Source organism: Rhinolophus sinicus, chromosome 15, assembly GCF_057876585.1.
Source record: "Rhinolophus sinicus isolate RSI-liver-muscle chromosome 15, RSI-T2T, whole genome shotgun sequence".
NCBI classification, from domain to species: domain Eukaryota; kingdom Metazoa; phylum Chordata; class Mammalia; order Chiroptera; family Rhinolophidae; genus Rhinolophus; species Rhinolophus sinicus.
The window spans coordinates 86,897,547-86,921,881 of record NC_142515.1 but is presented as its reverse complement, the minus strand read 5'-3'; the positions used below and the strand labels follow the sequence as shown (position 1 = coordinate 86,921,881).

At 51.6% G+C, this 24,335-nt stretch overlaps 1 protein-coding gene and 1 long non-coding RNA gene across 12 annotated transcripts in view; one reads left to right on the top strand and one right to left on the bottom strand.

Annotated features, from left to right (window-relative positions):
- Positions 1 to 12,821, top strand: part of ADGRL1 (adhesion G protein-coupled receptor L1) — a 46,909-nt gene extending 34,088 nt beyond the window's left edge. For 5 of the 11 annotated variants that reach the window (XM_019746110.3, XM_019746109.3, XM_019746108.3 and 2 more), the window contains 18 exons: positions 531 to 845; positions 1,598 to 1,701; positions 2,012 to 2,197; positions 2,431 to 2,469; positions 2,625 to 2,808; positions 2,982 to 3,104; positions 3,570 to 3,784; positions 4,063 to 4,233; positions 4,683 to 4,892; positions 4,979 to 5,199; positions 5,333 to 5,399; positions 5,732 to 5,823; positions 6,278 to 6,446; positions 7,693 to 7,821; positions 7,993 to 8,089; positions 8,167 to 8,295; positions 8,464 to 8,481; positions 8,941 to 12,821. In XM_019746110.3, the coding sequence (XP_019601669.1) occupies positions 531 to 845; positions 1,598 to 1,701; positions 2,012 to 2,197; positions 2,431 to 2,469; positions 2,625 to 2,808; positions 2,982 to 3,104; positions 3,570 to 3,784; positions 4,063 to 4,233; positions 4,683 to 4,892; positions 4,979 to 5,199; positions 5,333 to 5,399; positions 5,732 to 5,823; positions 6,278 to 6,446; positions 7,693 to 7,821; positions 7,993 to 8,089; positions 8,167 to 8,295; positions 8,464 to 8,481; positions 8,941 to 9,683 (3,212 nt within the window). In that variant the 3' untranslated portion in view covers positions 9,684 to 12,821. Of the gene's footprint in view, positions 1 to 530; positions 846 to 1,597; positions 1,702 to 2,011; positions 2,198 to 2,430; positions 2,470 to 2,624; positions 2,809 to 2,981; positions 3,105 to 3,569; positions 3,785 to 4,062; positions 4,234 to 4,682; positions 4,893 to 4,978; positions 5,200 to 5,332; positions 5,400 to 5,731; positions 5,824 to 6,277; positions 6,447 to 7,692; positions 8,090 to 8,166; positions 8,296 to 8,463; positions 8,482 to 8,940 lie in introns of all 11 variants that reach the window. The other 6 variants (XM_019746112.3, XM_074338094.2, XM_019746111.3 and 3 more) reach the window with 3 other exon arrangements.
- LOC141572707 (uncharacterized) lies at positions 10,517 to 24,194 on the bottom strand. The gene is made up of 2 exons (XR_012498090.2): positions 23,940 to 24,194; positions 10,517 to 15,248 (listed from the first exon to the last, which is right to left on the bottom strand). It is a non-coding gene; the product is annotated as an uncharacterized LOC141572707 (long non-coding RNA).
- Between the last annotated feature and the right edge of the window lie 141 nt (positions 24,195 to 24,335).

The window sequence follows — 24,335 nt, the reverse complement described above, 5'->3', positions numbered from 1 at the left end:
TGGGGGGAAGCCCAAATATCGGGTAAAACGGAACAAGGTGGACACTGCTGATGTTGATGAGGGCCCCTCTGCAGTCTCATTTGTCCCCTTAGCTGCCCTGAGCCAGCTCTGAGCAGCCCCAAGGCTCCAGGGAGCCTGACCTAATCCAGCCTCATTTTCATAATGGGGAACTGAGGAAAGGGGCAAGGAGGGTTCCAGAGACCAGAGTGAGAGTAACTGAGAATGAGAAGCCGTGGTGTTCACACCCTTCCTGGCCTGTGTCCTCTCTAGTTGCTTTCTCAGACCTCACAGTGCACACGAGTGAATTTTTACCGCCTTTTGATGCTTTAGATGGTCCCACGGGTGTGAGGGACCCCTGTGGGAAGAGAGAATGCAGAGGGGATCCGCTCCCAGACCCAGTGAGGACCAAAGACACTTTTTCACTTCAGTGGCAAGAAAGATGCTCGGCTGCCAGGGACCTGGTGCCCAGGCACGCTGAGGGGTGCCCGAGCATGGGAGTGATTTTCTCTCGTACTCCCTCTGCATTCCAGGCCCAGCCACTTCGCCGCCCCTCAGCACGACTACCACAGTCCGGCCCACGCCCCTCACCAGCACGGCCTCACCCGCAGCTACCACCCCGCTCCGCCGGGCACCTCTCACCACGCACCCAGTGGGTGCCATCAACCAGCTGGGACCTGACCTGCCGCCAGCCACAGCCCCGGCCCCCAGCACCAGGCGGCCCCCAGCCCCCAATCTGCATGTGTCCCCAGAGCTCTTCTGTGAACCTCGAGAGGTACGGCGGGTCCAGTGGCCAGCCACCCAGCAGGGCATGCTGGTGGAGAGGCCCTGCCCCAAGGGGACTCGAGGTGAGTACAGAGGCCTTGGTCACCTCCACTGTGGCTGGCTTGGGGGGTGGCCACTGCTGGTCTGGCCAGGGAAGGGACAGGGGACATGCCCACCACTCATCTTAGCATAGATCCACTTACCTGTCCATCTCCCTGCCAGAGCATGGGCTTTATGCAGTAGGGGTCACGCCTGATAGCTGCAGCTGTGTCCCCAGAGCCCAGCAGAGCTCCCAGGGCACAGTAGCAGCTCAGTTAGTCCCCAGCCATCCTGTCCCCTGTCCTTCCCTGCAGTGCTGATCACCTGCCACATGCAAAGCACCAGGCAGACCCTGCAAGGAGCCCACAGAGGTGACTTTGGTGGGTTCCAGCCTTGGGCTGAGATGGAACAGCCCTGGGAACAGCTGGTGGCAGGAGACAGCAGCTGAAGTGCCAGAGGGATGGGGCCGGGACCACATGCTCCAGGGCCTTGAGGGGAGGGTCAGAAGAGGCTTCATGGAGAGGGCACTTCCAAGTTGGGCTTTGTTAGAAAGTTCTAATTTGGGTAGGTAAAGATGGAAGGGGAGCCAAAAGGGAGAGCTTAGGGAAGTGGGGGGTAGCTTATGTCACCTCAGAGTGACACCTCTCTTGACTGTCTGGTCCACTTCATGTCTGGTCTTCCATGTTCCCCTCACCTCTTTCCTCTCCCACTTGTCTCCCTCTGTCGTCTCCTTTGGCCCATCCTTCTCTCTTTCCTTGTGGCCCCCTTCTCTGTTCCTGTCTGTCTGTCCCTGCAGGAATTGCCTCCTTCCAGTGTCTACCAGCTCTGGGGCTCTGGAACCCCCGGGGCCCTGACCTCAGCAACTGCACCTCCCCCTGGGTCAACCAGGTGGCCCAGAAGGTACCAGCAGCAGCCGCCCCTCCCAGACAGGCACCTGTGCTCACACACTGGGCCCTGGGTGGCTGGGCGCAGGGTGCAGCGGGGTCCGTGGAGCAATGGGAGACAGAGGGAGACAATTGGGCAACAGGTCTGAGAGAAAGGACTGTGGGTTCTCCTCCCTGGCCTACAGAGTGGGGGAGAGGGCTGACAGGGAGAAGGGGCAGCAGAGAGCAGTGAGAATGGCCTAGCAGGCTAGGCATGTGCAAAGGGACTGTGGGGGAAGCACGATGGCCCCTGACACCGCCGGGTCCCCCACTCCTGCCTCACGCAGATCAAGAGTGGGGAGAATGCAGCCAACATTGCCAGTGAGCTGGCCCGCCACACCCGGGGTTCCATCTATGCGGGGGACGTGTCCTCCTCTGTGAAGCTGATGGAGCAGCTGCTAGACATCCTGGATGCCCAGCTGCAGGCCCTGCGGCCCATCGAGCGCGAGTCGGCTGGCAAGAACTACAATAAGGTGGGGCCTGGCAGTGGGGCTGACAATGGGCACTGCCCCAGAGGCTCAGGAAGATTCTGGCCTGGTACCTCCAAGCTAGGCTGCCCTGGATGGGCCTGGGGGTCAGGGATCCCTTAGGAACAACTCTTGCTAATGGCCCAGCCCCAGGTTGGTGGCAGATGCAGAACAGTGAGAGTGGGTGAGGGGAGTGGGGCTGGAGGCGGGCCTGACAGCGCCTCCATCTCTTTCCCTAGATGCACAAGCGGGAGAGAACCTGCAAGGACTACATCAAGGTGAGGCCCAGAGGGCTCCTGCTGGCCGAGGGCGGTGGGACAGGCTCCACTTGGCACTGAGGAATGGAGGTTGAGAGGAGGGGATGCAGAGCCCAGCTCGATGGACTAGAGGATGTGAGGGGGACTCACAGTGCACCCCCCAAAAACTCGTGCAGGCTGTGGTGGAGACAGTGGACAACCTGCTGCGGCCGGAGGCTCTCGAGTCTTGGAAGGACATGAACGCCACGGAGCAGGTGCACACGGCCACCATGCTCCTGGACGTCCTAGAGGAGGGCGCCTTCCTGCTGGCTGACAATGTCAGGGAGCCAGCCCGCTTCCTGGCTGCCAAGCAAAACGTGGGTGAGTGCTGCGGTCTCACTGTGGCAAGTTCAGGTGCAAACCTTGAACCGTGGGGTCCGCCTGTTCCAAAGACCATGGGGGATGCCCTGGCACCCTGGCCCTTGACTTCGGATCTCCGGACTGGAGACAGACCCCAGCCCCATATGCCCTGCCATCATCCTCTGTCCCCACAGTCCTGGAGGTCACGGTCCTGAACACAGAGGGCCAAGTACAGGAGCTGGTGTTCCCCCAGGAGTACCCGAGCGAGAACTCCATCCAGCTGTCAGCCAACACCATCAAGCAGAACAGCCGCAACGGTCAGTGCCCGGCCCCACGCTGGCTCTGCCCGCCACAGTGGCTCTCAGCTTTTATGGGGTTGAAGAGTCCAAGAAAAGGTTGGGACCTGTAACAACACACAGAGAACTCCTCTGCTCAAGCTTGTGGGGACCCAAAGCCCCACAGAGCCCAGGACACATTGCAGTCTGCAGGGCTCACTCCTGTGCAGCAGCATTTGGTCCTCACAGCTCAGGGAGGATTGTCCCGTTTGAGACTAAGGCTCAGTGAGGTTAGAGATTCACTCAAGGTTACAATGCAAGTGAGAGGTGCCCAGGGACCCAGCCCTGCCTACTGCCCTGCTGTTTGGCACTGCCTACAACTGAGCAGTGGTCCCGGGGAAGGGCTCCCTGAGCCCCACTTGCCTGGGCTGCAGCCTCATGAAGCCAAGTCCTGGTGGCTGGAGGTCTGCTGGCCAGGGCTGACGGCACACGTGCCTGTCTTTCCAGGGGTGGTCAAAGTTGTCTTTATTCTCTATAACAACCTGGGCCTCTTCCTGTCCACTGAGAATGCCACGGTGAAGCTGGCAGGTGAAGCGAGCACGGGTGGCCCGGGAGGCGCCTCCCTGGTGGTGAACTCGCAGGTCATCGCAGCCTCCATCAACAAGGAGTCAAGCCGGGTCTTCCTCATGGACCCTGTCATCTTCACCGTGGCCCACCTAGAGGTGAGCTGAGGTACACCCCGCCCTTCATGGGAGTCTCACCTTCCCCCATGACTCCCCCCACTGCATGTTCATATACCCTAAGAGCAAGTTCCGAACCCTTCCTGGGCCACCAGCCCCCAGCCTCCACCTCAGCAGCTTTGGCCATTTGTCCCCAGATATCTCAGACAGCCGCCTGAAGCCCCAGGCACTTTTCCAGGTTTGTTGCTATCCCCATAGTTAGGTGTGAGGGCTAAGGGGGGTTCCCTACATCTGACTCCCCGGTCACCACCACATAACAGGCGAAAAACCACTTTAATGCTAACTGCTCCTTCTGGAACTACTCGGAGCGGTCCATGCTGGGTTACTGGTCGACCCAAGGCTGCCGCCTGGTGGAATCCAACAAGACCCACACGACGTGTGCCTGCAGCCACCTCACCAACTTTGCTGTGCTCATGGCTCACCGCGAGATCGTAAGCTGGCCAGCGCTCTGCTGCGCTGCTCCGGGCGGGCCTGCTGGCCTGGCTTTGCATGGCATCATAGAGTGCGGCATGGGCAGTGCCAGGGAAGGCCAACTTCGTGGGCATGGGGGGCCACCAGTCTTGCCCAGGGCATGAGGCCACACGTCTGGTTCTCTCTGGTCATGGTCCCACCTTCTGCCAAGGCACTCTGGAGAAGCAAGTTGGTGTCACGTTTGTCATCTCTCCACACGCCTTCCAGAGCATGAGGAAGTGAGCGTGCTGCCTGTAGAGGGGTGGGGGCTGGCAAGTTGGCTGGGAGCAGAAGGCTGGGGGCTCGGGGGGGCTGTGCCAATGCTGTTCGTGGCCCAAGGCCTTGCCCACAGCTGGCACCTAGCTGAGCACAGGGTGAGCCTGGCCGTGTGCAAGGCCAAGGGCACTGAGTGCCCCCTGCTGTCCCCCAGTACCAGGGCCGCATCAACGAGCTGCTGCTGTCGGTCATCACCTGGGTGGGCATCGTGATCTCCCTGGTCTGTCTGGCCATCTGCATCTCCACATTCTGCTTCCTGCGGGGGCTGCAGACGGACCGCAACACCATCCACAAGAACCTGTGTATCAACCTCTTCCTGGCCGAGCTGCTTTTCCTGGTCGGCATAGACAAGACCCAGTATGAGGTGGGCCGGCCGTGGGGCAGGAGTGGGGGGAGCGAGGAGGGCCGACCGAGCCCCGCAGCCTCTCACACGTGGCCCCCGTCCTGCAGATTGCCTGCCCCATCTTCGCTGGCCTCCTGCACTACTTCTTCCTGGCTGCCTTCTCGTGGCTGTGCCTGGAGGGCGTGCACCTCTACCTGCTGTTGGTGGAGGTGTTCGAGAGCGAGTACTCCCGTACCAAGTACTACTACCTGGGTGGCTACTGCTTCCCAGCCCTGGTGGTGGGCATCGCGGCTGCCATCGACTACCGCAGCTACGGCACCGAGAAGGCGTGAGTTGCTCCCCGCCCGTGTCTCCTCCTGCCTGGTTTCCTGCTCAGCAGTGGGACCCTGGGCTCCTGGGGTTGGAGGGAAGCCAGCACCCCACCCCCACCTCTCTCTACGCCAGCCCTGCTTCCTTTACAGCTGCTGGCTCCGAGTAGACAATTACTTCATCTGGAGCTTTATCGGGCCTGTCTCCTTTGTTATCGTGGTAAGTCGGAAGGTAGTACCCCTGGTACTGCCTCTGTCCTTTTCCCTGGCTGGCCTTGACGCTGATCCCCAGTCTCCCTGAGCCCTTGAAAACCATGGGGACTGAGCAGCCAGCTAAGATGGGAGCACAGAGGTCTGTCCGTCCCGGAGCTGTGATCTGAGCCCCTGCTGAGTCAGGCTGGGGGCCCCATCCTCCCAGCAATGGGAGCCACGGCGCAGGCACCTGGGGACAGGCCCACTGGCAGAGGCCCTGAGGGAGGGGGTGCGGGCTGGTCCTCCCAGAAGCTGGCACGGCAGCGGAGCAGCCCAGCCCAGCGCCCCCTGCCGCCGCAGGTGAACCTGGTGTTCCTCATGGTGACCCTGCACAAGATGGTCCGCAGCTCGTCTGTGCTCAAGCCCGACTCCAGTCGCCTCGACAACATTAAGTGAGCACCTCTCTCCCCGCATCCCTGTCCCCCAGAACCCCACACCGGGCTTCCTCTGGTGTCACACAATATGATTTAAGGACAGAGACGGTGTTTTATTACTGCGGTACATGGCATTAGCACCTCCATCCTCCTGTTTGGGGGACATGACTGCTTAGGGTGAAGCTGAGTTCAAAAAGTGAGTCCATTTCCGGGCAACTTAGAGAGACATAGGCAGCAATAGATAGTTCAAGGGTCTAGAAATATGGCCAAAAGGATGAAGGATGCAGGGAAATGGCTGGCCATTCATTCACAAACCCCGACTGCTGACCTCTGCCTGCCCCAGGCCCAGGCTGGGCAGAAGTGTCACTGGGCAGCCATTCTCCCGAGGCTTACTCACCCAAAGAGGCCAATGGGGAAGGCATCTCCGCTGGCGGGTACTTTTGTCATCCCTGTCCCCTCTCCCCACCCCCAGATCCTGGGCCCTGGGGGCCATCGCGCTGCTCTTCCTCCTGGGCCTCACCTGGGCTTTTGGCCTCCTGTTCATCAACAAGGAGTCAGTGGTCATGGCCTATCTCTTCACCACCTTCAACGCCTTCCAGGGGGTCTTCATCTTCGTCTTTCACTGCGCCTTACAGAAGAAGGTGAGGTCAGGGAGGGGCCCCGGCGCTTCCCCTCTTCAGGGGCCTATCTGCTATGAGGGGAGGACGGGCTTGGGGCAGGGAGAGTTTAGCCACAGGTGACAAATTCTGGAAAACAGCAACAGACTGGAGGAGTGAGAAAGCCAGGCAGATTTGGGGAGCTAGGAGAGCACAGGCAGGGACGTGGTAACAGAGCTCCATTGCGTGGAGGAAAATGACAGGGCACCATCCAGATGTATGTTTCCTAATTTAATAGTTAAGGAACAAACTGTGAGTTTTGTGGGGATAGAAAGTTTCCTTTTTAAATAAAGTGTGTTAAAATCTAAATGTTAAAATAAATGAAGAAGATAACAGAAGCAGAGGAATGTCGAGAGGGCATTCAAGACTCAAGGCATTTGTATACTTGGTCCTGAAGGCAGTGGGGGGCCCCGTCAGACTGTTGTTGGTCTGGGGGGACAGCGAGGTGGGTAAGGCTAAGGCGGGGAATGAAGAGAGCAGTGATCAGAGTCCTGCTACAAGGTTGTATCCCTGCTCCGCTCAAAACCATCTGGTGGCCCCCGCTGGACACACAGGGACAGTGACATCCTTACATGTCCCCCATGACACACAGTCAAAACCAGTGCCCTTGCATGGCCCCCACCTCACATACAGTGACAGTTCCTTCCTTATAGGAGCCGCCTCCAGCCATTCTTTTCTCTGTTCCCAGTCCCCTATATTGGGACCCTCCTCAGGGCTCCTGCCCCGCTCCTCCCCAGGTATCTGCAGGGCCTGCTGCCTTAGCTCTCTCGGGTCTTTGCCGAAATGTGTCCTCAGTGAAGCCTCCCCTGAACTATTTGAAATTGCAAACCACCACTACCCTCAACCCCAGCCAGGACTGCCTGACCCCCTTCTCAGCCACAGGTCTGTCACCATCAGACATCCTCCATTAGGTACTGATGTTTGCATCTACGTTATGTCTGGCTGCTAAGATAGCAGTTCTGAGAGGTAGGGCTTTGTCTCTGATTTGTTCTGTACCATGCCTGGCACGGAGACGATGCTCATTAAAGAGCTGTTGAGTCATTGAATGGATGAGAAACTATCCATGGAGGTGGAGAAAGGAGGATGGGCTTAAGTGAGGAGAGAGAGTCTATCTCCCCGACTGGCTGCTGGGGTACAGGAGACAGTGAGGTTTCTCATGCCCACTGGCAGCTTGGTCTCCGGGCTGCTGAGGTGGGGGCCTGGCTGCCAGCTGCCTGTCCTCGCCCCTCAGGTGCACAAGGAGTACAGCAAGTGCCTGCGACACTCCTACTGCTGCATCCGCTCCCCGCCTGGGGGCGCTCACGGCTCACTCAAGACCTCAGCCATGCGGAGCAACACCCGCTACTACACGGGGACGCAGGTATCTGGGCTAGGCTGGGCACAGGCAGGGCCCCCTGGGGCTGAGTGCAGGCCTGAGAGGCGGGCAGCACTTGGCCCAGGTCCCTGGCGGTGCTCGTTAGGCGAGTGGTCTCAGAAAGATCCTGGAGGGTGGGCAACTCAAGGGCCCCTCACATCTGGGCTGTGTCCCCAGAGCCGAATCCGGAGGATGTGGAATGACACCGTGAGGAAACAGACAGAATCCTCCTTCATGGCGGGTGACATCAACAGTACCCCCACCCTGAACCGAGGTGAGACAGTGTCCCTGACCCCCAGCTCCAGTCCCAGGAGCTTCCAGGCCTCCTGTGACCTCTGTTCTCACATACAGGTACCATGGGGAACCACCTGCTGACCAACCCTGTGCTGCAGCCCCGTGGGGGCACCAGCCCCTATAATACCCTCATTGCCGAGTCAGTGGGCTTCAATCCCTCCTCGCCCCCCGTCTTCAACTCCCCAGGTGAGAGCATCTGGTGGTGGGAGAGGGAGACAGCCCAGGTCGGAGTGTGAGGCATGCATCCTGAGGGGTCTTTACTTGGGCTGTCGTCGTGCCTCCTGAACGGGGGTCTGGACTCGGCTTCTAAGCCCACTCACCTTCTCTCTTTTCCCTCCTGGCTGGCACCTTCAGGGAGCTACCGAGAACCCAGTAAGTGTGACTTGCCTGGTAACATTTCTGAGGCCAGGAGGGGAACGTGGCAGTGGCCTCCTCTGATGGCTTCACTCACTTAGGGAGGAGAACTCAGGGTGCTCCCCCCAGCGTATCCACGCACAGCCTCTGGCTTGGCAGCTAGCTCGTGTTGCCTTTGGGCCTCAGGGGAATGAAGGTGATGAGGGTCAGAGCACAGGAAATGGACCCAGACACCCAGGTCTCCTCACACTGCTGAGATTCTGTGCCCCTAGCTGGGAGGGGACCCTGGGGAAACTGGTCTCCACCCCCACTTCCACCAGCCTGTTGCATGGCAGGTGTCCCCAGTGTCAGTGAGGAAGAGGGAATGGGAGACCCCGCTCCTCAGTCGCAGGGGTGAGGCCAGGCACCCCAGGCCACACGGCTCGCACCCCTCTTGCTGCCTGGCCCTACTCCTGAGCAGCCCCTTTCTGCCTGCAGAGCACCCCTTGGGAGGCCGGGAAGCCTGCGGCATGGACACGCTGCCCCTCAACGGCAACTTCAACAACAGTTACTCCTTGCGAAGTGGGGATTTCCCTCCAGGGGACGGGGCCCCTGAGCCACCCCGAGGCCGGAACCTGGCAGATGCTGCCGCCTTCGAAAAGATGATCATCTCAGAGCTGGTGCACAACAACCTGCGGGGTGGCAGCAGCGGCGCCAAAGGCCCACCACCGCCTGAGCCCCCTGTGCCACCTGTGCCAGGGGGTGGCAGCGAGGAAGAGGCAGGCGGGCCCGGGGGTGCTGACCGGGCGGAGATCGAACTTCTCTACAAGGCCCTGGAGGAGCCGCTGCTGCTGCCCCGGGCCCAGTCGGTGCTGTACCAGAGCGATCTGGATGAGTCGGAGAGCTGCACTGCGGAGGACGGGGCCACCAGCCGGCCCCTCTCCTCCCCTCCGGGCCGGGACTCCCTCTACGCCAGCGGGGCCAACCTGCGGGACTCGCCCTCCTACCCGGACAGCAGCCCCGAGGGGCCCAGCGAAGCCCTGCCCCCACCCCCACCCGCGCCCCCTGGCCCCCCTGAAATCTACTACACCTCGCGCCCACCGGCCCTGGTGGCCCGGAACCCCCTACAGGGCTACTACCAGGTGCGGCGGCCCAGCCATGAAGGCTACCTGGCGGCCCCAGGCCTCGAGGGGCCAGGGCCTGATGGGGATGGGCAGATGCAGCTGGTCACCAGTCTCTAAGGGACCTCACGGACCAAGGGCTGGTGGCCCAGGCCAGGAAGGGAACCCTGAGCAGGGCTCTGGTGGGAGAGGGAGACTGACAGAAGTAGTGGCTGGTGGGCCACTTCTCCAGGCTCCCCTCAGCCACAGGCCCTTCAGGCCCCTTGGAGGCTCTGCCATGGGGACCTGAGGTGCAGGGTTCACAGACAGGGTTTTCCACCAGCCACGTGCACCAGCTTGATTTGGGGGAACTGCAGTAAGATGGAGCCAAGAGGTCCCCAGGGGAGTGAGGAAGGAGAAATTGGAAGGGTGCAGCCCACTCTTGACTCCCCCCTCCCCCTACTCCTACCTGCTGGAGGGAAATGCGGGCTTTGGCGTCCCTGGGCCAAAGACCCTGCTGGATGGAACCTGTCAGCTACTCCTCTTTCTGCAGCCAGAAATGCTGGGCTGCACCAGGAGCAGGAGGACAGACGGACAGGTTCCTCCCGCACTACAGTTCCCTGCTCCCTGGAGACTGGGGCCTTTGGCCCAGGAGAAAGCCCCAGGGCGAGAGGAATGGTGCATTTGTGGCTGGTGGTTTAAAGGTGGAATTTTCTCTGAAGCTCCTTTCCTCTGCTCTTCATCCCTGCGTCCCCAGCAAGCCTGCCCCCTCAGCCCTCCTCAAGTGCACCCAATGACCCCCTCCCTTGGGGTGACTCCTGATGAAGCACAACTCCCCGCAGGGCCCCCAGCCCACAGGGGTGGCCATATTTGGGCAGTTCCCAGTCCTGTGGGCTTGGCTATCTGGGGAGCAGATTTTGGGTCTGGATCTCCCTGGGGAGTGGGTCCGGGGCTTGGATCTTTCCCTAGGGGGCTCTCTTCCCCTTCCACTCTTCTCCTCCTCCCCCATTGCTGTAAATATTTCAACGAAATAGAAAAGAAAAAAAAAAGACAAAGAAAATCTCATCACTTGAAGCCACCAGGAGCCTGCAGCCTAGCCAGCCCGGGCTTTCTCCGGAGCAGAGCAGCGCCGCTGGGCCCTGGCAGCCAGGACTGCTCCGTGTATGTGTGCATCCCCTGCCGGGGTGGGCGGGCCGCCAGAGCAGCTTTTTACAATTCAGAGACAAAAAAATCTAGAAGCAACAGCGAAACAAAGAACCCGTTTCCTTCCCGGCACCTGTTTCTGTCGCCTCCTTCCCTGCTCTGCCTGCCCCTGGCATCAGTCAGCCCTCCTGGGGCTTGTACCTCACTGCCTGCCCCAGGACCAGGGGCCTGTCTTCCCCCTCCCCTCCCCAGTGGCCCAGGGGAGGCACCCCTCACACCCAAAGATGCTTTTGCCAAGATGGCTGCGCTGTCCCTTTGAGTTCCTGCCTCTTGTATATTGCTTCTGGAACTCTGGGCTGGGGATGAGGGGCTGATTTCCTGCCTAGAGAGGTGGATAGCGGAAGGAAAATGAGGGCAGCAGGGTTTGATAGTGGTGGGTAGGAGTGAAGAGGGAGGGCTGGGAGTGGTGAGGTAGACTTCTCTGGGGGGTGGGGGAGGTTGGGGAAGATGCAGGGCACAAAGGTGAGAGAGATCACCTTCCCTACCCTACACCCTCCCTCGGGAGGCAAAGCCAGGTACCAGGGCCTGGAATAGGACTCCCAAGTTATGGGGCTCAGCCCCAAACATAGACCCCAGGAGTTCCAGGCTTGGGACGTCTCCTGAGTACCTCTCAGCCCCCTCCTATCCAGCCTGTCACCCTGGCCTTCCCAGCACCCCCCATATACACACACACTCTGGGGTTAGCTTAGTCCCTTTGCCACCCCAGCCCAACCCCATCATTGCCATTTCCCCAGGGGTAGCCTCCACCTCTGCTCTGACTCCTCGTCTCTTGCCCCTCCCTCTTTTCTCACAAGTGCCATGAGTTTTCAAACATCTTCGGGTCTCAGCCTGCTGCTGCCATGAACTTCTTTGGGTTAAGGGGGAGGGGCTTTAGGGAGGAACTGGGGGAAAGAGACAGGTGGCTGGAGGGACCCTTTTTGCTGCTAGAAAGCCCCTCCCTTCTGGGGAGCTGGGGCTGGCTTGTCCCTGTCAGGGGAGGAGGGGTCAGACCAAAGATGGTTTGTCCTGCATAGGGGGACAGGTGTGCGGAGAAGGCAGGGTTGGGTTCAATCTCTGGCTTCTTCTGGTAGGAAGGCTTAACCCCTTTCATCAGAAGATCATGGATGAGTCTGGACGGAGAGGAGAAGTAAGGATGGGGATGGCCTTGCCCAGAAGGCTCTGTGAGGAGCGCAGGAGCCAGCTCTGTGGCCGGCGTTGGCTTCAGGAGGCCAGGAGCTCCACGGTGGGAGGCGTGGGTGGAGGTCTGTGCAAAGCTGGCGGGAGACGAGGGTAGACGGAGGTAGTCGTCCAGCCCAGGTGTCAGCCCAGCTGGACCTCGCTGGAGGCTGCTTCTGACACCAGCAAGGGGACTGGAAGAGGGCAGGGTGGGAGAGTTCCCAAGGGGACTGGAGACATGCAAGGAGTCCCTCATCCTTTCCCCTGTTGAGCCCTCCTTTTATCTCTCCAGACACTGACAATCAAGCAGGGAGAGAGAGGGTGCAGTGGGTCCTTTGGTTCTCATTCCAGCCAGAATCACCAAGGTGGATTCCCAGGCCTCAGAGCTGTGTGGCAGGGCCCCCTGGTGGGGCTGGACACCACTGCAGTCCAGCGCAAAGCCAACCCCAGGAGCCCAGGTGTCCCCCCACCCCAACCAGACCTGGTGCCTTGATGCCCCCACCCCAGCTGGGACGGTATAGAGAAGGAAGGGTCTTGGTTTCCTCTCCTACTCCCTTCCTTGGGCTCCTGAATTCATTTGCTTTTAAATCTTGTTAATTATGTTTTTGGTTTTTTTGGTTTCCCTTGCCTTCCTTTTTCTCTGTGTCTCCACCTTTTTCCCTGTGTCTTCCTTCCTCACTGTCTGTGTTCCTCTTCTCACTCTCAATTTCTCTGTCCATTCGGGCCTCCTTCCCTCCCCCCACACACACCCAGTCCCTCCTTGGTCTCCTTTTCGATATGCCAAACCAATTTTGGGTCGAGTGCATTTAACGAGAATAAAACAAAAGGCTCATAACAACAAGAACGTTTCAGAAAAAAAAAAAAAGTTAAAAAAAATTGTTGAGTCAAAAAAATCAATAAAGAAATTAAGATTTCTTGGAATGACAAGAGTGGCGTGACTTACTGGGGGCGAGAAATGAGTGAGTGGATTTGCACAGGGGATCCCATGAGGTTCTGACACAGGAGCCTGCACTGCAACGTATAGAACCCAGACAGAGGCCTGGAGAGTCACAGAATCAGTAATATTCACAGAGAACTTGGTAGGTTCCTGGGTCTGGCTGAGCAATTCTGGTGCAGTTTTTCATTGAGCCTCATAAACACTCTAGGGTGAAGGTTATTAGAGCTCCATTTTAGAGATGGGGAAACTGAGGCTTACAGTACCTGGATGCACAATTGCCAGGCAACTCTGCCATGTGTCTCAGAGAAGCCCTTCCCAGCCTGGACCTGGGTCCACAGGCTGCATTCGAGCAAGCACAGGAATTGTCCGCTGTGCCTGATTCCACCTGCTTTTCCTAAACTCCAACATGCTGCTGGAATGGTGCTTTTTAAAAAGTGACAACACAATGGAATTGCATCGTGTATTTCACATTTTCATATAGAATTGCTAGTGCTCAGAGGGAGAAATGACTACGCAAACAGAACAGCTTTCACCATGCCCCTCTGCCTTCAACACCTGTATCCAGGACGCCACCAAATTCTCCCATCTCCCCAGCCAGTCCTTCCCAGTCCTGTGGCTGGTTCCTTCTCATGTCTTGACCTCTTAACGTTGGCGAGGCCAGGGCCTCAGCCTTGGACCTATTCCCTACCTACCCTGGGAGCTCTCATCCCACTTAAGGTTTGAAATGCTGTCCATACTCTGATAACTGCTGAACATAGAGCACCAGCCTAAACTTCTACCTTGAGCTCAGATTTACATCCATCCAACATCTCACTCCACATCTACCCCTGGGTGTCTGGTAGGGTCTCAAACTTAACGTCCTAAATCCAGCTCCTGACCACCATTCATTCCCCAGCTACTCCCACAGGCTTCCCCACCTCAATTAATGGCAAGTCCATCCCAAGACTCAAACTAAAACCCTTGGAGCATCTCTTGAACTTAATCTTGTTTTATACTCCATATTTATTCTGACAATAAATGCAATGGTGGTTCTAACTTTAAAATATGCAGAATTAACTAGTTCTCACCACCTTGGTTCAAGCCACCCCTGTCTCTCAACAGGGCTGCTGCAATAGTTCCCTAACTAGCTTCCTTGTCCCCTTCAGGATTTTCTCAACACAGAAACCAGAGTGATCTCGGTAAGCATATTTTGTCCATCTTCTGCTCGAAACTCGCGAATGGCTTCCTCTCACCCAGACAAAGGGCCAAGGTCAGCACAATGGCCGACAGGGCTCTACAGCATCAGACCTCATCCCCACAGCTCCCTCCTTCCCTCCATGACAGCCACACTAGGATCCTTTTCCAAAACCATGCAGGCACCCTCCTGCCTGCCTCAGGGCCTTTGCACTGGCTCTTCCAGTAGGACTTATGCAAATCAGAGATTCCCAGCAGACTTTCCCAGGCTACTCCATTTAAACGGCTACTGGCCACCTCCACAACTTCCCCTGGTCTTGCTTTGTCTTCCATAGTTCTCCCATCTCACAAACTAAGTATCTTTTTTGCTTGTTTATTATCTGCTTCCCCCACTAGAAGGTAATATAGAATGGTGTTTTTCACTGCTGTCCCCCAGTGTCTATCTAGCACAGTGTCTGGCACATAGTAGGTGGTCAATAAATATTTGTTAAAGGACAAAAAGCTGAATTGAGTGTAAGACTCAGAGTGAGCCTGAGAGCTGAGAATGAAGGGAGTTGTGAACCTGCCGCTCCTGCGGCCGGTCTCAGTTCCCACGCATCTCACTGTGTAACGCTAAGTTTTTACTTCAGCCTGGCCCAGAAACCTAACTTCAATATTTCAGCTAATGCTCACCCAAGAAAAGGCAGTCTGTTCCTATGCTGGAAGAGGAAATGATTCTACTGGACTTACTGAGAGATGCCCTGTGAGCCAGTTCAGGGGCGTTAAAGATAGTTAAAGTTAACTATATGATTTTGACCTCATGGTCTGATTTTGAAATCTAATGCTGGCCTAAGATGAGATTCTACAACACACCCTGTTCTTCTGCCTTTGTGTTCTTTCCCCAACTCTGCATGCATCCTTCCCTATTATACACACAGTAGAAATCCAGTATGCCTGACAACTGACGACCCTCAGGAGGTTGATAGTGGCACCATTTGCAGGTGCCCAGGAATAACTTTTATGTTGAGAATTATCATTTCAAAGCTCTTTCCTTACATTTCACTTCATTTAATTACCACGAGGTATGTGACTATCGTTACTTATCAGATGAGAAAACTGAGGTGAGTGATTACATGACTTACTCAGATAAGATTCCTAAGCAGTTCGCAGTGCCCTCACCCTGGATGCTTCACACGTGCTGTCCAATGTAATCCTTTCAGCGACTCAGCAAGGCAGGTGTTACTTAGCCCCATTTATAGCTGCAGAAATGGAAGCCCAGAAGGTTAGAGAACATCCCCACATGGTTAGAGAATGTTCCACGTTTACTCAGCTAATAAGAGAGAGCTGAACCAGGCCTCCATCTTGGTCTCCTGTTTCCAGGGCAGCTTCTAGGGCTGTCTGCATACAGCTGCAGTTGCCCACTCCCCATCACTCACTGCCTGCTAACCCAACTCGGCACGATAAAGGAGGCTGACAATCTGGCTGGCATCAGAGGAGATGCCCACTAACCACACTAGTCCCTACATAGCTAGTGTTAGGGCTGTCCAGAGTGGACCCATGGGAGTCAAGCCAGAGGGAAAACCTAATGCAGAGCAACAGAAGAGTCTCTTCAGATAACCAAAGAACAAAAGCACTGGGGCCCTCTATCCTTGAGAAAACGTCCTCTCTTCCAAGAACTCTCGGGAAGGCCAGGGGAGCTGGGCTGAGGGGAGTCCTCCAGCCCCACAACATTGCAGGTTTAGTCTGCTCTTCTCCTACCCTTTCATACATAGCAGTCATGGAAACCAGCAGTGATGACAGGCCCCTGCGGGCTTCTCCTTCCCCATTTATATCACATCTCACTTCATCGGGACTCTCCTTGACCAAAACCCATACAACAGCTGCTCTTTTCTATCCCGTCCCATTGTCTTCCACCACCTTCTCCCTCCATCCAAGTGATCCCAGCTTCTCACAGCTGAAGCCCTCACTTTAACCCAACCAGCCCTTTGCTGGGACTCGATCCTAAGTAATTGCACATGTGCATGAAGACTCAGCAACAAGAAGGTTCGCTGTAGTAAAGCTTCTAAGAATAATAGGAATAGTCTAATCTAAAATTTCAGCATAAAAAATAGTTACATAAATTATGCACATCCATCGAAATAGAATACCATGCAACCATTAAAAACGATGACGTAGAACACTAAATGATGTGGAAATATATTCAAAATAATACTAAGTGTAAAAAGCTAGGTATAAAAGACTGCCCCAATTTTTAAAATGACATACATATGCCAAAAATGTACATACTGTGTTTCCCAGAAAATAAGACCCAGCCGGACTATCAGCTCTAATGCGTCCTTTGGAGCAAAAATTAATATAAGATGGTAATTTTTGCTCCAAAGGACACATTAGAGCTGATGGTCCGGTTAGGTCTTATTTTCCGGGAAACATGGTACATATACAAAATTGTGTATGTGTGCATGTGTATGTGTGTGCAGTATATATGCACAATATAAAGCTATACACCAAAATGTTAACAGTTTATCAGTAGTGGGTAATTTTTACTTTCTTGCAACAGTTTTTTTTTTTTTTTTTGCATTAAACATATATTATTTTGTAATAGGGAAAAGTATTTGTGTGTTCTACTTTCTGTGGACAAAGGCCAAGAATAACCAATATAACTGGAAGAAGAAAGAATAGGTGGGGAGCGAGCCTTACCAAAATTGGTTATAGTGTGGTAATATTTAAGATGATATGGTGTTGGCACAGGAAGAGACAAACGAGCCAATGAAGAGATTTGTGACTAGATGGAAACTTGCTCTACATATAGGTTACAAGTCACTAGGGAAAGAATAGATTGGTCCAGAGGATCTCAAATTTTGTGGTATTGAGATCCCTTTACCCCCTTAAAAATGAACAAGGATGGGGGATGACTAGGTGGAGCACAAAGGATTTCAAGGCAGTGAAACAGCTCTGTATGAGACTATAATGATGGACACATGTCATACACTTGTCCAAACCCATAGAAGGTACACGAGTGGACCCTACTGTAAACTATGGACCTCATGCTGATAATGTGTCGATATAGGTTCATCCATTGTAACAAATACCCCACCCTGACGGGGATGTTAGTGGGGGGAGGGGCGATGAATGTGCAGGGGGGGGAGATATGGGAAAGCTTACTCTCAATTTTGCTATGAACCTAAAACTGCTCTAAAAAAAAAAATTAAGTATTTTTTAAAAATTAATGAGGACCCTAAAGAGCTATTGTTTAGAGGGATAGGGATTACATTTATATTGACTGATTTGGAAATTAAAATTGACAAAAAATTTTTTTTCTAATTTTTATTTACTTAAGTGTATTTTTCCAGGACCCATTCAGTTCCAAGTCAAGTAGTTGTTTCAATCTAGCTGTGGAGGGCGCATGCGGGGACTGAACCAGCAACCTTGTTGTTAAGAGCACCGCGCTCTGACCAACTGAGCTAACCGGCCGCCCCAACAAAATTTTTTAAATATTTAACTAAATTAGTTAATAAATCTAATTAAATGTTAAACATAAACAACCTATGTTATGAAAAATAACTATACTTTTAAAAAAACAAAGCAGTGAAAAGAATGGCATTGTTTTACATTTTTATAAAACTCCTACTGGCTTAATGGGGAGACAGCTGGATTCTCACACAGACTTCTGCAATCAATCTGTTGTAATATGCTGTTTTGGTTGAAGTATATGAAGAAAATCCAGCCTCACACAGATACATAGTTGGAAAAGGAAGGAGAGTATTATAGCCTTTCCAGCTAATAGGAATATTCTACTTTGTTACTACACCAAAACTCAACAAGTGGTGGTGGGTGTATTAAAGTTAGTTACAATATGGAATATGAAACTGTATCAACGAACTTTTCTTACTCTGTTACATTGAAACCCATTAGTCTTATCTTACAATTTTAATTGATCTTTTCCCTAAGCATGATTTTGTAACATCATGCATTGGTCTTTGGGAAAATACTGACCTACTAAGTTATTACATTTCACTATATAATATTTTTAAATTCATATTTGTTAATATCACCACTGATATCATCAAAAAAGCCTTTAAATATTAAAAAATGGCCAGATTCATGGAGATGAATGTTTCCCAAACGTCTAAGTTTTGCTTTCTTGAAAGCTCAGATTTTATCATTGGCAACAACTGTCAGTTGTTCTCACAGTGACTAGCTCACTCCATTCATTTCTGAGAAAATATCTGCTGAATACCCTAATCTGAGTAACCAGTCTGTCTCTCAAGTATAAATGGTGTTACATGAAAAAAAAGTCACCAGTTTCACCTCAACTCAAACAACTGTATTATCAATTACCATCATTCTTCAGCATGCAATAGACGTACTCTATGCAAACTTCCCATTTCACCACACAGAATATTAGAAAGATCTGCTGCAGGGCTAAACTTTAACACATAATTGTGTTATGTGTTATACTTTTCACTGTTTCTTCAAGGACATTCTTAAGTGAAGTATTTTGTTTTATGTTGGAGTGTGTGGCGGCGAGGAATACAATAATAACTACTGCTAGTTTGGTGACACTACCTTGATTCCTGCTAAGATGCCAACAGTTTTACCCACCATTGCTTTTATACCAACAGTGCACATGACAACACAGCACAAATGAGAAAGGGAAACAACTCCTTCAAATTATTATGAAAATGGTTTATCTCCCGGATCTCCTAAAAGGGTCTTGGGGATCCCCAGGAGATCACATTTTGAGAACCACTGAACTACTCAACACATGGGTCTGGTACACCTGGTTGATCATGTGGAAAAAATTAAATCACAGTCCTACCTCACATCATAAACAAAAATAAAGTCCAGGTGGATTTTATTTTTTAAAGATGAATATGAAAAGTAAAACTTCCAGGATAAAACACAGTAAAATATCTTATTGACCTCAGGATAAGATTTCTTAAGCAAGGATCAAAAACCACAAAATATTCATGGATTGGTAATTCTGATGACATTAAAATAATAAATTTTGAACATCAAAAGTCACCATAAAAATAAAAAGGCAAACCTCAGATTTGAGAAACAACTCCTGAACTTAGACAAAGAAAACCCAGCAGGAAAATGGGCAAAGATATGAAAAGGCAATTCACAGAAGGCAAATGGTCAATAAACATATGAAAACAGGGGCCAGCCCGGTGGCTCAGGAGCTTGGAGCTCCGTGCTCCTAACTCTGAAGGCTGCCGGTCCCATTCCCACATGGGCCAGTGGACTCTCAACCACAAGGTTGCTGGTTCGATTCCTTGATTCCCGCAAGGGATGGTGGGCTGCGCCCCTGCAACTAAGATTGAAAGGACAACAACTTGACTTGGAAAACCTGGAGGTACACACTGTTCCCCAATAAAGGCCTGTCCCCCTTCCCCAAATAAAACAACAACAACAACATATGAAAACAGCTCAACACTAGTAATCAGAGTAATGCAAACTGAAACCGCTAATACACACCCATCGGAAGGACAAAAATGTAAGATGCTGATAATACGAAGTGTTGATAAGGACACTGAGCAATAGCAACTCTGCTGGCAGGAGTGGGAATCACGATGATCTATTTGAAGAGCAAACTGTCAATATCTAGTAAAGGTGAATACTCCCATAACCCATACGCCAGCAATTCGTCTCCTAGAGAAACTCCTGCATGTATGCACAGGGAGACATACACAACAACGCTGTTTGTAACAGGAGAAAGCTGGAAACCTAAATATCAACCAAGAGGTGAATGGGTACATAAACACTGTCCAACAAAACTTTCTGTGATCATGGAAGTGATCGCTGGCCAATGCAGTAGCCATTAGCCGCAGGTGCCTATCCAGCATGTGAAATATGGCTGATGTGATTGGGGAAATGAATTTTTCATTTTATTTAATTTTGATTAATTGAAATCTAAATGACCACATGTGGCTAGTGGCTACATCAGATAGCACAGCTATTCAGCAGTGAAAATAAATGAATTAGAGCTATATACATGTGTCAACATAGATAACTCTCAAAAGCATTGTTGGACCAAAAAAAGCAAGTTTCAGACAGTAGGGCAGGTACTAGAGTGAAGGAAGTTAGGTGCCTAGGGTGAAAATTGTAGGAGGTACTTACCGTCATACAAGTGCAAATTGGACACTTGAGCGACCCTGAGAGTGAGCACCTCCTAAATTTTGTGCCCTATGTGCTTTCCTTGCCTTACCCTAGTTCCAGCCCTGTCAGGATATATCCAGTATGATACTGTGTCAGGGTTCCCCAAGATCACCCCCAGGTTCAATGATTCCCTAGGAAGACTCACAGGATTTAGCATATAGCTGTATGCATGGCTATGATTTCTTACAACGAAAGGGTACAAAGCAAAATCAACCAAGGGGAAAGGCACATGGGGCCTAAAGTCTGGAGGAAACCAGGCACAAGCTTCCAAGAGTCCTCTCCTACTGGTGTCAAACGGAACGCGCTTAGTTCCTGCAGCAGAGCTGTGACAACTCGTGTGAAATGCTGTCTACCAGGGATGCCTATGAGAGACTCAGTGCTAAGGTACTTATTGGGGGTTGGTCAAGTACCAGAATTCCCGACTTCAGAAAGAAAGCAGGTGTTCAGCATAAACCACACTGTACAAATCGTTTAAGCATCATAAGCCACTCTTACCATTTAGAGACTGCTGGGAACCCTCCTAAAATCCAAGTTCCTAGACACCAGCCAAGGGCCAGCTTTGCCAACAGGCCTTTCTAAGAATAGCTGTCTCAGGCCTGTTAGGTTAACTCTTTTTTGCATAGATATCATTTATATAAAATTGTAGAACATGACACACTACAATAAAAGACACATGCATATAAGGATGCACACCATGCACAGAAAAATAAACACGAAGTCCAGGGTTGTAGTAACACGGGAGGAAAAGGGGAGAGGAGCAGGTTTGAGAAAGGGCCTTTCAAATGCATCACTAATGTTTTACTTCTTCAGCTGGGTAATGAGTAAAAGTGTATTTTGTCATAGTATTTCTTATAGTTTTTCAAGTGTGTGCACCTGAACTATTACATAAGGAGAATAAAGACTTACCTGCTTATTATATACTAACAGTTCATGTTTATTGAGTGCTTTTCACATTCCGGGTACTATGCTAAGCCCTTTATATGGATTTATCCTTTTTTTAAAACCTACTGAAGACTTTCTATGTGCGAGGCCCTGTGTCAACCGCTAGGAATACACTGAGAGGTCAATATGAGGCAGGTGAGATCTCTGCCCTTAACCTTTCAGTCTACTGAGGGATGATGAGAGATAACAAGCACAACTTAAAACCAACGTAAGTACAGATTCTGAGTGCCACTAAGATAAAACTGGGTGACGTGATTAAGGAAGGGCAACTTTGACTAGGGTGGTCCAGGAAGGTTTGACATTTGAATTGAACCATAAATGATTTGAATGAGACAACCATGCAATTATTTGAAGAAAGCAGATTCCAGAAAGAGGGAACAGCAAGTGCAAAGCCCTACAGCAGGAATAAGCTTGGTTTGTTGAGAGACAGGAAATAAAGCCAGTTGGGCTTGAGAGTGGTGACAAGAGGGAGACTGTAGATGAGGCCTGAGAGGTCAGCTAAGGCCACCATGCAGAGCCTCCTAAGCCACAGTAAAGATCTTAGGTTTCATTTTAAGTATGATAAGCCTTTTGAAGGTTTTAAGTAGGGTAATAACATGATCTGGTTTACAATTGAAGATTATTCAGCCAGCTGTACGCATAACGCATTACAGACAGGACCATTTTTTTCATTGGCACCACAGACATAATGCTTGTGGCTGATTAGCTTTTCAGAGGCTATGAAAAGGTTGGGGCTAGGGATAAAGGGAAACAAAGTTCCACAATGTAAAAAGAAAACTAGAGGTTGGAATGAATAACTGTTTAATTAAACATCTAGAAAAATGTAACATTATGGCAACTTTATTCATCATTAAATTTAGTACTCATAAACAATTGAATTACATTTGGAAATAATTTGAAAATTAGATTTTCTAGAGTCACAAAAACTTGCAAGTATGCTCAATGGTTGCCAAGAAATCACAGGCATTACAAATGTGAATTTTCTTGTAGCCAAATAGTTTTGGGGGGAGGTCTCAATTTTTTTAAATGCAAGAAAACTTTTTTTTCTTTTTTTTTTTTACTTAATATGAGAGGTAGTTATAAAAACATACCTAGCATTATGAGGCCGTAAGATTCTAGGGAGACCACAGAGGTTGCTAGATAAGAAATGCTAGTGACTTGGACCAGTCTATTCAGGCTTACTCTCTGTTAGTTTTAACACTGTCCAGGGGCCCGTTGGTAAGGTTTTTCTGACAAGACCTTTGAACAGAGAGACGTAAATGACAAGAAGGCACCAGCCATGACAACAACTGGGAGAACAGATTCTAGGTAGAGGCTCTGCGCTGGGAAGGCCATGTCAGATTTTTAAGGAACAAAGAGGGGGTCAGTTTGGCTAGACTGAAGTTGGGGCTGGTGGGAAACAAAACATGTAGTCTTAAAGACAATACAGTAGTGCCCCCTTACCAGAGGAGGACACATTCCAAGACCTACCCCCGTGGATGCCTGAAACCGTGGATAGTACCAAAGCCTATATATTCTCCTATATATATGTACCTATGATAAAGTTTAATTTATAAATTAGGCACAGTCAGAGATTAACAACAATAATAAAATAGAATTATAACAATATGCTGTAATAAAAGTTATGTGAGTGTGGGGGTCTCTATGATATGCTGGACAAAGGAATGATTCACCTCCTCGATAGCACAGGCTAGTACAAGATTTCATCTTTCTTCACAACACTCAGAATGGTGCACAATTTAAAACTTATGAATTGTTTATTTCTAGAATTTCCATTTACCATTTCAGACCAAGGTTGACCACGGGTAACTGAGACCACAGAAAGTGAAGTCAGGGATGAGTAGGATTGGGTGGGAAGGGGGGGCATAGTTTCCTGGGAACAATAGAAAATCACTCACATTATATGCAGGAAGATGACTGATCCAATTTCAGACCTGCACTGTCCAATAATACAGTAGCCACTTGCCACAGGGGCTATGAGCACCTGAAAATAGCTAGTGCCACCCTGAAACATAACTTCACATGTCACTCAATTTTAATCAATTAACATTTCAATTTAAAAACCTGCATGTGATTGAGCTCATGGGAAACTGTTATGTTGGGAACAGCTTGGACATGTGAATCTACATTTTCAACGATAAGTTTTATGAAACTTAAAGCCAGATCAACTCTTTCTAATGAAGACATAGCTGTACTCATAAGTGTAAAACACCCAGGATGTCGCAGCCTTACTACCGAATAAAAAATGTAAGCTGTCTCATTTGTATTTTTTACACCCATCACCGGTTGAAATAATATTTTATTTATACTGGATTAAATAAAACATATTCAAGTTAATTTCGTATTTTTAAAAACTTTTTTTAACGTGGTGACTAGAAAACGTAAAGTATATGGCTCAAATTATTTTTCCACTAGTTGTGGGTGGTAGCAGAAGAGTGGGTGTTGAGGTGCCTGGAGTCTTCCAGGCAACCAACGGTGCTCCAGCTCGGCATGTGGGTGGAGAGAAGTTTCTAGTTGTATCATGAGTCATGTCAGTGAGTTTTCACGGCTTCGTTCAATGAGCAGGGAATCTGTGGCCTCGTGAGCTCAGTGGCAGAGGCCGGACTCGAACTCCCAGTTATAGCGTTGTCCACCTGACACCTCCCAGCGGCCCTCGAAGGGGCGAGAGCGGGATTCGAACCGGGGCCAACTCCCGGGTCCGCGCCCCAGCGCCGCGTTACCACCGCTCCATCTCCCCTCAGGGGTGAGTCAAACGTTCACAACGTTCACAACGTTCACAACGAACTCCCCGGCCCCTGGGCCTGAGGGGCCAAGAGGCCCTCAGAGAAGCTCCAGATAACGCTCACCTGCCGACAGACGCCAAAGCAGCAAACGCTCCTCCTTTCTCTTCACACTCCGCTTAACCGCGCCGCCGCTTATTTCCGCTCCTCTCCCACGAATCCCCAGCCGAGTCTTCCTCTCCTTCCGCCCCCTGAGGCTAACCCAGCCAATCACTTCTCACAGAAGCTGCTTTACTCCTTTCTCACCCGCCAATCACCGCTGGCTCGAGCATCACCCTTCCCGCCCTCTTACGCTAGCGCCGCGCGCCACCGTTCGGCAGTTGGCCGCGCTGCTCCGGGATTGTAGCGTCTCCCGGAAGGGAGAGGCGAAGAGCGGGCCACACCGGTGCGGGAACGCTCGGGATTGGCTGAGAGGAACACAGACTCTGGCTCCGCCCACCCCGCCCTTGATATCCGAGTCGG